This window comes from Podarcis vaucheri (genome assembly GCF_965113315.1).
Source record: "Podarcis vaucheri genome assembly, chromosome: 1".
Taxonomy (NCBI): Eukaryota; Metazoa; Chordata; class Lepidosauria; order Squamata; family Lacertidae; genus Podarcis; species Podarcis vaucheri.
In genome coordinates, this window is record NC_138759.1 from 95,704,474 (window position 1) to 95,715,917 (window position 11,444).

Below are 11,444 nucleotides of genomic sequence, written 5' to 3' on the forward strand. Positions count from 1 at the left end.
TAAACCACCATTTTGGGGAATCATCCAGGAATGTAACTGCAGGAAGAAATCAAAAGGGCAACCAGAGAATACACTGTAAATATGCATGTTGGTAGCCGAAGAATTGATGCTTTTGAATTATGGTGCTGGAGGAGACTCTTGAGAGTCCCATGGACTGCAAGAAGATGAAACCTATCCATTCTTAAGGAAATCAGCCCTGAGTGTTCACTGGAAGGACAGATCCTGAAGCTGAGGCTCCAATACTTTGGCCACCTCATGAGAAGAGAAGACTCCCTGGAAAAGACCCTGATGTTGGGAAAGATGGAGGGCACAAGGAGAAGGGGACGACAGAGGACGAGATGGTTGGACAGTGTTCTCGAAGCTACCAGCATGAGTCTGACCAAACTGCAGGAGGCAGTGGAAGACAGAAGTGCCTGGCGTGCTCTGGTCCATGGGGTCACGAAGAGTTGGACACGACTAAACGACTAAACAACAACAACAACAACAACAACAACAGCTTTGTAAACGTGGGTTGTTGGAACAATTGCAATACGACTGGCAAGACATTTGATGGCAGAGCCACAGCCGGCCTTGTATGATCTACAGAGAGAACTGTGTCAATGCAGGTCTTATCCAAGCACCTCTTCACTGCCATTTCTAAGGCTTGGAAATGGGGGTTAGATGACCCTCGATCTAAATCGACTGCATGCTATTCTCAACTGCCCCAAGATAAAAGTAAATGGTTCCAAGAGGATATTATTTCCTTGACCGCCTAATATACACAGGCAAAGTTCCAATTCTTTTAAAAAGGATGATAAAAATGTGATGATATTTAAAGATTTCCTGTACACAGACATCCCAAGGATAAACTTGAGGTGTGGGGCGGGGGGTGGAGGAAACCACAGTTTGTTTATTTTCAGTCAAAGTTATTTTGAGAAGGGCAAGATTTATTTCATTGTTGTTAAGGTCACAACAGCAGACTTTGTGAATACAAGGTATCTGTATTACCCACAATTAAACATTAGGTACACTAGTATCGACCACGGGTGGAAGCTATAACGAAATATAGTAAAGGTCCAGCATTTGTTAGACAAAGGACAAAGGAATGACAGTAACTGACCAATTTATCTGGTGGAAACTCACTCAGCTCTTAAAACACAAGCTTGTTTTACACACAGTTATCAAGGACGTTCCGATCCCATCTACCTCAACATCTGTCTATAAGACTAGCATTGTGGAATGCAAGTCCTACTACACCCAATACTTGGTCATGCTGATTTGGGCTGATGGCAGGCTGGTGAGCCAGAAATTCACCATCAGTACTACAAACTGTAGCCAACCAAATTATTCAGAGAGGTACACAAGAAAAGTTTTATGGCCCATCCCCTGTTGTGAGTCCCCAGTATCTGGTAGTCAAGAGATTTACTGTCTTTCAGAATGAGAAAGAAGCCTCAGACTTTGCCCTCCCCACACCTAATATATTATCCATATATCTATTTTTAAATAAATAAAAAGATACTGAAATATCCTAAGCCGATGGTTTGCTTACTCTATAAACACAGAAAACAAAGCAAGCAAGCAAAAAACAGCAATGCTCACAAACATGTGGAAAGCAGATTTCAAATTATATTGGTATCTTACAAAAGAAGACCAATTGATTAGGCAGCACTAGGAGCCACCCGTCTGGAAGTAAAGGTAAAGGAAAAGGTAAAGGTACCCCTGACCATTAGGTCCAGTTGTGGCAAACTCTGGGGTTGCGGCACTTAGCTCGCTTTATTGACCGAGGGAGCTGGCATACAGCTTCCGGGTCATGTGGCCAGCATGACTAAGCTGCTTCTGGCGAACCAGAGTAGCACATGGAAACACCATTTACCTTACCTATTTATCTACTTGCACTTTGACGTGCTATTGAACTGCTAGGTTGGCAGGAACAGGGACTGAGCAACGGGAGCTCACCCTGTCACGGGGATTCGAACCATGACCTTCTGATCAGCAAGTCCTAAGCTCTGTGGTTTTACCCTCAGTGCCACCCGCGTCTGGAAGTAGCCACTGACAAATACACTGTTAGGTGGAAAAGCACAGAAAAATTATCTAGGCTTTTAGGGAGCTTCCTAAAATGTTATTATAGAATAAAATACACTAGATATCAACAAGCTGCAGCACTGATTTAACAAAGGACAACGGTGCACAGACTTGACAACTAGAGCCAACAGTAAGGTGTACAATGCTTTGACTCAAACAACTTGAGTCCCCCCTCCTCTGCCAAATGGCAAAGTAAAAACAGGAGTCTCAAACAACTCCAGAACCAGATTCTACTTTTTTTTTTTTTAAGGGGGAAGTTTGGCAAGGGATTTGCCTCTTTTCAATATTCTTAAACCTCATAGCAAAAGCCAAATAGAGGTTTTACAAATATTGCAATTAGAACTGTAAAGGAAGCAGGGGGAAGTACACACTTTCCACAAGACATTTAGAAAGGCCCATAATTTATAGGTGCTTATTTGCTAACCCTAAAAACATCTGAGCCAAGAAAGAGGAGACATGCCAGTTTGTAAACAGAAATAATATATATAGTGGGCAAAGCTGAGAGACAGTCAATGGGAATTAATTATTCAAGGCTACAGACTCTATAGAATAAACTTCCAAGCATTTTGAAATCCTAAAAGATCAGTTCAGAATGTTTCCCATTGGCCATTATCTGCATGGTCACTATGAGAGGCTACTACTGGCGAGTTTTTCTATGGACATATTTCATATTCCCCCAGCTCTCTCTTTTTTCACAACTACCTCCTGGGGATGCCTGACAAAGAGGAAAGCATAAGGGAGAGTTGAAGATCCCTTATCTGAAGGAGCAGACCTCTATGAGGCCCTGATAAAGACTTGGTAATGACACTAGCATACAAGAGAATATGTTTTTATTCTACCAAAAAATAAATTAAAAATCCTGTCATATTTCAGTACAGTTCATTTACAAACCAGTTCAACAACAATAGTCCCAACACAGCTCTTTGACAGACATCTGCCAAGAGAACAGGCACGCACTGACATATCTAAAGTTGTCCCGAAGTCATCCCTTATTCTGTTGGTCTGTGTATGAGAAGGGGTGAGGGGAGAACATATGTATGTTTGATCTGAGAAAGGTTATGCATGAAGATATAGCCTATGTGTACAGTGGTACCTCAGGTTACAGACGCTTCAGGTTATGCAATTTCGGGTTGTGCACCGCGCTGAACCTGGAAGTATCAGAACGGGTTACTTCTGGGTTTTGGCACTCACGCATAAGCACTAAATCGTGCTTTGCGCATGCGCATAAGCGCCGAATCGCAACACACGTGTGTGCAGACACTGCGCTGCGGGTTGCGAATGTGCCTCCCACACAGATCATGTTCGCAACCCAAGGTTCCACTGTATGTGTAATCGCAAAGGAAGCGGGATATGCATTTGGGCTGAGAGAGTGGGGAGATGTATGTATGTTTTGGGGGTGTGTGTGAAGGGAATAAATACGCCTGTGTGCGGTTTGTGAGAGGGACATATGTATTTTGGGGGTGTGTGAGGGAGGGATACAATTTTTGCAAAGTAAGTATTAAAAACTCATGCATTATATCTACTTGTTTTTGAAGTGCTAAACGATGTACACCTATTTTTCAAGATGAGAGATGAAACATCAGATCTCAGCTTGCTCAGCAGCTGATCTGGGACAGCAGACCAGAGAGAGGGTGGCATCTCTGCAACTTCACTGGCCGTGCACTAGCACACATTCAGCCATTCAATACTCACAAGCCAGAGGCATGTGATATTGGAACAGCAGCAGCCTACAGGATCTTTTCTGCACAACATCTGGGCAAGAGCAGTCAATCTGAGCAGGAATAATCTGCTATTTATGCAGCAGTATTAAAGGCGTACAACCATTTCTAAGTGAAGCATGCAGTGGGAGGTAGCATAGAACAAGCATAATTCCAGGGCATAATTCCAACCCTGGCTTGCTTGAGAAACCAACATCCAAACACTGTTGATACACACATTTTGTGGGCCAGCTACAGAGAGCTGCCCAACTCCTGTCAAGCCACTGACATATTACAAGTCTCTGCTTCTCTGGTCATTCCAAAGCCACTTCCCCCTATACATTTTTTAAAACATACTTTCAGTAAAGTAACATAGGAAGTGAACATATTTATATGAAGTCAGCTCATATTTTTTATAAAAGACCTTATGTGACAGCCAGCTCTAGCACGATAAACACTTCTACAGCTTGGCTCTGATGGAAAAACCCACCACAGAAGCCTCTCTTGTGCGGCAAGATAAACATGACCCATCTTTGGTGGCTGCTTTTCTCAAGCGGTCTTTCTTTGTAAAGGATGCATTATAGTGTGCATGAAAACAAGATGTTTTCTGTGAGGGAAGTCTTCATGCATAGCTTATGATTATACACAGTATATGTACTGTATATGTGACGCTTTCCTTTTGCAAATTCACTCCAGGGGCCTACCCATGCCTCACTGTGAAAACTTGGCACCTGCATTCTTAATGCAGCACTACCAACCATCTTTGGCTTCTCCTGCTTTACTTATGGCAAGTGGTTGCCCAAGATACTTGGCAAACCTGATGCTTAGTCACTCACTCGTTTCCACTCCCAAATGCCTCTCCAAAACAACAAACATCAGCTCTTCTGAACAAGCAAGCATAGGATAGGCTGCAATTAAGTCTGATTCAACTACATCATTACACCTTTTACATTTTGTACTACAACCTTCAAGAGCTCAAGATGACTTATTGATAACTACTTTTCTCTATTGTATAGAACAGGGGTCAGATGGAGAGCCTCTGGCCCACCAGAAATTGTCAAACTACAACTCCCATAATGCCAAACCATTGGCTAAGCAAGCTGGGCTAATGGGAGCAGGAGGGCCGCAGGATCCCCACCAATGGTCCAAAATGATTATCCACAACTTTCTCCCCCCCCCCATGCTTTCTGTTTTGTTTTAATATTTATGCAAAGCCTTTATATGTGCTGTTTTCACACCCTAGGAATCTTGTCCAGAAGGGCAGTGTGGGTAATTCAAATCATCAACAATGTGGAATAAGTCACAGGATTATTTTAAATATATATATTTAAAAAAACCCCACCGACTTAACTTTCTTCCTTAATCACTTTTGGAGTTCGTGCACACCTCCTAAATATTCAACAACTAATTCCATTAGTTTGTCTCCCATTCGGTATGCCAAGCTTTAAAACCCTGTTGCTGGGGGGTGGGGACTAAGACGCAGCTTCACATATTCCCTTATACCCAAACACCTTCCGAAGCAGTTTTATTTTCAAAATACCATTCCCCTCGATTATAATTCTGGTTCTGAAGCCATCCACTAACCTCTAACAGTGTTGAAGAGGGAGAAGATGCATACGCAGGCGGCGGCGGCGGGGTAAGGCAGGAGCCCCCTCCGCCGGGACATGACGACCGCAGCTGGAGAAGGGGAAAAATAAAAAGGCTCTTCGAAAGTCTTTTGTGCAGCTGCGCCGGGAGAAGGGGAGAGAGCGGCGGCGCCGCTGCTCCTTCAGCAAAGGCCACCGCTAGAGCGGCTGCAGGCACCGGTCGGCTCGGCCAAGGGAAGAGGCGCGATCCTGGGCATTCCTGCCTCGTCCGGAGCACCCAATGCAAAAGATAAAGGGGTGCGCGCGCGTGTGTGTGTGTAAAGAACGAGAGAAATGGGGGAGAGAAGACACTGCCTCCTTCCTTACACCTCCGCAGCAGGCTCCATCTCGCGCAATGCTCGCCTTGTTGCGCCCGCGCCGCCGCCGCCGCCGCCGCCGCCGCGCACTTCTCCCGGGACTCGAAAAGTTGCGCGACTCCTCATCCGCCGAGTTCTCCCAGGCCCTGCCTTAGCAGCCTCTTCAACATCTCCGCCTGATTTTGCATCTGAATTTCTGGCTAGTGGTTTGTGCTCCCCTCTCTCTCTCTCTCTCTCTCTCTCTCTCTCTCTCTCTCTCCCCGCGTCTCCTTTCCTCTTTTTACTCTCTTTCCAAGACTCAGCAACTTACTTCCTACAGGATCTGAATGGCAAATCTCCGCCCAACCTGCCCAATAGGCACCCGGGGATTTTTAACTCTCTGTAGCCCGATCAGGATGCACCTCCCCGCCTCCGATCACAGCATTAAGTTCCTAATCTAAACTAAAGGCTTTTTTAAAAAATAAGCTAAATAGATCTATGGATTCCAGGTCAAAAGTAAGCGAGTGCATAATAAACTCGTTCTAGATTCAGGTAGGTAGCCGTGTTGGTCTGACGCAGTCGAAATAAATAAAAAAATTAAAAAAGTGTCCAGTAGCACTTTAGAGACCAACTAAGCTTATACCCAGAACAAACTTTGTTGGTCTCTAAGGTGCTACTGGACAATTTAATTTTTTTATTTATTTAAACTTGTTCTAGATTGCCATAGCCTTAAATGGCACTCCTATATGCATACTTATTACTTGAATAAAATTGCGACTCGGGCTGTATACACACCATACATGTAAAGCACGTCTCTCTCTCCCCGCCCCCTCAAGAATTCTGGAAACTCAGCTACAATTCCCAGCACACTTAAACTACAGCTCCCAGGATTCAGTGCCTGCGTGTACTTTAATTACATTTGGTCGGTACGCAGCTCCAGTACTGAACTTAATTGCCCTTCAGTTACATGGTAATTATGGATGTAGGGGGGGGATGGACAGGGAGGGGCAGCTGTCCCCCCCAATCAATAAAAGGTAAAGGGACCCCTGACTGTTAGGTCCAGTCACGGACGACTCTGGAGATGCGGCGCTCATCTCACTTTATTGGCCGAAGGAGCCGGCGTACAGCTTCCAGGTCATGTGGCCAGCATGACTAAGCCGCTTCTGGCGAACCAGAGCAGCGCACGGAAACGCCATTTACCTTCCCGCCGGAGCGGTACCTATTTATCTACTTGCACTTTGACATGCTTTCGAACTGCTAGGTTGGCAGGAGCTGGGACTGAGCAAAGGGAGCTCACCCATCGCGGGGATTCGAACCGCCAACCTTCTGATCAGCAAGCCCTAGGCTCTGTGGTTTAACCCACAGCGCCACCCGCGTCCCCCCCATCAATAAATACCAATAATAATAAAAAAACCAATGAATCAATACCAGTTAAAAAATACATAGCAAACAGAGATTCTGCCCCCCCCCCCAACAAAAGGCCAGCCCACCCTAACAAAAATCCTGGCTATGCCCGTGATGAAAATGTATGCTGCATTACTTTTCAGTTATCTCAAAATGTGGTAAGCCAGACTTGCTGTTTTTGAAGGCACTCCTACCCATTTTGCTGAGTGAACCCTGGACTTCTACCCTAAAGTGCTGCCCTGAGGGCATCATTAACAAGGCCCTGCCATGCCCAGTGACTTGGAAAAACCCTCACTGAACTCACTGAAACTTTATTCTGATAAAACTTCTACAAGGCTATTGGACTGTAAGGTATTGATTTGTGGTGTGCAATTCTAAGGTAATGCCCTGGAGTAAAGGTAACCTGTGTATTATCTTCCAAGTACACTTTCCTGCTAATACCCTGGGTGTATCTTTTTAAGTAAACTATCTGCCAGGGTTAGGTAAACCCAGTATCAGCCTGTCTCTGTCCACTATTTTAAGGATCAGACTGTTAAGTACTTACATCAAAGGCAAGGCTACTCACTTTGTAGGCCTGGAACGCTTTGTGGGCCCTTGATAAACAAGCTAACACATTACTGCATAAGTAAATGAAAGTAAAACAAGCTGAAGGGTGGATCCTTTAACTCCAACCCATAATAACTGGAGTCATTATTTAACTCTATAATTACCAATTACTGCACAGATCTTCTCCCAGTCCCCTAGAGAGAAATGAGTGTGCCGTTTCAAAAATAGCTCAGCTCCTCAGCAGACACAACAGCTCCCGAGTGTCCCTGATCAGTCAGTGCATACCTGTACACATTGGATAAATGACTTCACGCTCGCATGACAAGTAGTTAAAGCTTATTGCCTACTCTTGCTGGCTGTGAACTGCTCTGGTCTGGTCTGGTCATGATTGGTACTAAATTAGGAAGCATGCAAAGAATAAGAGGGGGGAAAGAAATTTTGTGACGTACTGCAACTATCAAATATAAGTAAAATTGGCCCCTACTAGAGATTATGTGAACTTAGAATGAAAGATCAGGTAGAGTGCAGGTATTCTATTAATCACCATCGCTCTTTTTCTAGAAAATGAGGTGCCAGAACTCACCCTTGTTCTCTTATAACGGCAATGGCACCCACCTGAGAGGTTCCAGAACTGAGTTTGGGTAAGTTCCAGCTTTAAAAAAGCCCTGCTCTTCACATATTCCTGAGCTGCCCTTGCTTATGGTGTGATATATGCTCTATCAGCAATAGCCAACAAGGTCCAGATGTTGCGGACTCCAGCTCCCATCATTCCTGCTGATTGGCCATGCCAGCTGGGGCTGATGAGAGTTGTAATCTGAAACATCTGGAGAGTTCCACATTGGTTAGCCCAGCTCATCAACTGTCAGGCAGACATTGGTTTTTAGGGTGCCACGAGTCTCTTTGTTGTTCACACTGTTCACACTGTCCTATAACTGTCCTATAATTTTGACTCTGCTATGCTTATTGCTGTGAGCCTTGCAATTCTTACATGCGGGGGGTAGGGCGCATATAGGAAGATATGTCCTGATGTATCTAGTCCAGTAACAGTGAATTCTCTTGGGACAAGCCCAATAGCTATTTCCGCTGATAACACAAAAGATGACTTGCTGTGCATGTTTACTTGGAAGTAAGCCCTATTGTGTTCAATAGGACTTACCCCCAGTAAGTGTGCCTAGGACTGCAGCTGCAGCTGGTTCATCTCTAGTTTGCTGATAAGTGCAAAATCTAAAAGCCATTTGCTTACTAACTAAAAACAGCAGCTAATTGCTGATTGCCCCATGCTATTCACCGTATTTTTCGCTCTGTAAGACACACCAGACCAGCTTTTGGAGGAGGAAAACAAGAAAAAAAAATATTCTGAATCTCAGAATCCAGAACAACAAGGGGGATCACCGCGCAATGAAAGCAGCAATCCCTCTTGCTGTTCTGGCTTCTGTGATAGCTGCGCAGCCTGCATTCACTCCATAAGACGCACACACATTTCCCCTTACTTTTTAGGAGGGAAAAAGTGAGTCTTATAGAGCAAAAAATACGGTAAATCACAAACAGAAAACATGTCATAATTCCTTATGTAATAGCCAAGTGTTTCGCTCTTTCTCCTTTTCTTGCTACTCTTCTGCCTGTTTTATCAAGTACCTACATTTTTTTACATCGTATTTATTGATGGATTTATTTCAGATGGTTCAGTTGGGTGGGAAGGAAGAAGGGAACAAGGCAGCAGGTGAAGAGTCTGCTTCACATTCAGAACGTCCCAGCTCAGTTCCCCAGCATCTCCAGGTAAGGCTGAGGAAGCCTGCTGCCTGAAACTGTGGAGAGCCACTGTCAGTTAGTATAGACCAGGGTTTCCCAAACTTGGATCTCCAGCTGTTTTTGTACTACAGTTCCCATTGTCCATGACCACAGGTTCTTCTAGCTATGGTTGATGGGAACTGTAGTCCAAAAACAGATAGAGACCCAAGTTTGGGAAACCTTGGTGTATACAGCACTGGGCTAGATGGACCATTTGTATGACACAGTATAAAGAGTGGCTTCTTACTTCCAGCGCAGCTGGTTGTGTTGTGTTGTTTTGTTTGTAGCCTGGTCATGTGCTACTTGGTCTATCTCATGTATTTTATAAGTGTCGGTGGCTTTGATTCAAAAGGCAGGATGTGAATCTACTGAATAAATAAATAAATGAAATAGCCTAGCAAATATTGTTAGGTTCACTTACAATTTAAAAGTAATCTCCCTACCCCATCCTTTTCTAGTCTTCCTTAAGGATTGGGATACATATTTTACATTGTGAAACATTTTGGACAAGAATTATAGGGGAAAGATAATAATAAAATGCACAAGCCCCGCCCCTCCTGGTCTGTGCCCCTCTTACCCGCCCAGGTTTAGTCACATCATGTCCCAGCCGCTGTCTAAAAACAGTAGCTGGCAGAAAAGTAGCTGTTCCTCTGCCCTTCCTGTAATTTGAGCACCAGGCTCTTCTCTTAGGCTAAGCAAGCTAGGAAGCTGCCAGTCAAAGGATGAATTAATATGATGCTGATGGACATACACCTCACTGAAGTGCAGTCAGTGTCATGCAGATCTCAGCATCTCTCCCACTGAACTAGTTCACGAACCAGTTTTATGAGTTGCTGGTCTTTAACGTAGAATGCCAAGATGCAATGGAAATCATTCTGTGCTGCGTGATGATATATGGAGGGTGGAGGGTTTTTGGTGGTTTTTAAAACAAGCTTGTGGCTTTAAGCCAATCCTTTAACTTAACATGGATGGCTCTTCAACAGCAGTTTAATCATCTTGCTTGTCAAGAAAGACAAACATGAATACTCCCAGCGCTTGCATCATTGGCTCAGTTAGCCAATCTCTCACTTCCATCATACATATATTGCTTTCTCCCTCTGTGTTAAGACCAATGTGGCTGCAAATGAAGCATATGAAAAAAGGAAGAGTTTCAGTTCAACCATGTATATATCGCATCCAAAAAAAAAAAAAAATCACAGAAAACAATATGCTTGGAGGAAGAGGGCTGTTGCAAGTTTTTAATTAGGCATTTGGGAGAAATTATTTGGAAAAGAGATTAAGGCTTTGATCCTATCCACACCTAGCTGGCAATACGTCCCATTGAACTAAATGGGGATTACTTCTGAGTTGGCATATATAGCATTGCACTGCATAGCATTTTTGTATGGCTTTATATGTGTGGTTTTTTTAAAGGACCACAGGTATTTGAGGAAGAGACATTTTTTGGAACTAGAAAAAAGTAGTAAGCATATTCTCAGAAACCATATGAAAAAGCAGAAACTCTTGGGGAAATGTCAGGCCTATGACCTCCACAGTCGACACCACCCCCATCTCGCCTAAAACACACACACGCATTTTACCACTTGTCAACGAGGTGGCAAATTTCCACTGTGCTTTTTTGTTCTGTCCTATGTACCACAGGCCCATGGGCCTTGCTTCTACTTTTTGCTGCTATAGCCAAATTAAAAATACTCGTATCTGCCAGGTCCCTGTTGATGGCTAAGGAGATGGTATGTTCTTATGGGCAACATTCTGTGTGGCCTGAGCTGAGATTCCCTAGAGATCTTCAAATAAATCCTTCCTAATTGCCCACAGTGATGGGGGCCAACCAGCATGCATGTTGTTGTTACTCTGGAGGATTCAGCAGGAAGCTGGGAGCAGCTGCCAGAGAAGCATTGTGAGAACTTCTCGCATTCCTGCACATGCCAGCACTTAAAATGAGCCATTTGTCTTTACAAACACGATAGCTGTTGGGAAGGAGAACAGAAAGCTGATCTTGGGCAGATGCATTAAAACTGGATGGTTCC

At 44.1% G+C, this 11,444-nt stretch overlaps 1 protein-coding gene across 1 annotated transcript in view; it reads right to left on the reverse strand.

Annotated features, from left to right (window-relative positions):
* The window catches only part of ITGB5 (integrin subunit beta 5), a 101,414-nt gene extending 95,473 nt beyond the window's left edge, over positions 1-5,941 (reverse strand). The window contains exon 1 of the mRNA XM_082235275.1: positions 5,343-5,941. Within this exon, the coding sequence (XP_082091401.1) occupies positions 5,343-5,424 (82 nt within the window). The 5' untranslated portion in view covers positions 5,425-5,941. The remainder of the gene's footprint in view (positions 1-5,342) is intronic.
* Between the last annotated feature and the right edge of the window lie 5,503 nt (positions 5,942-11,444).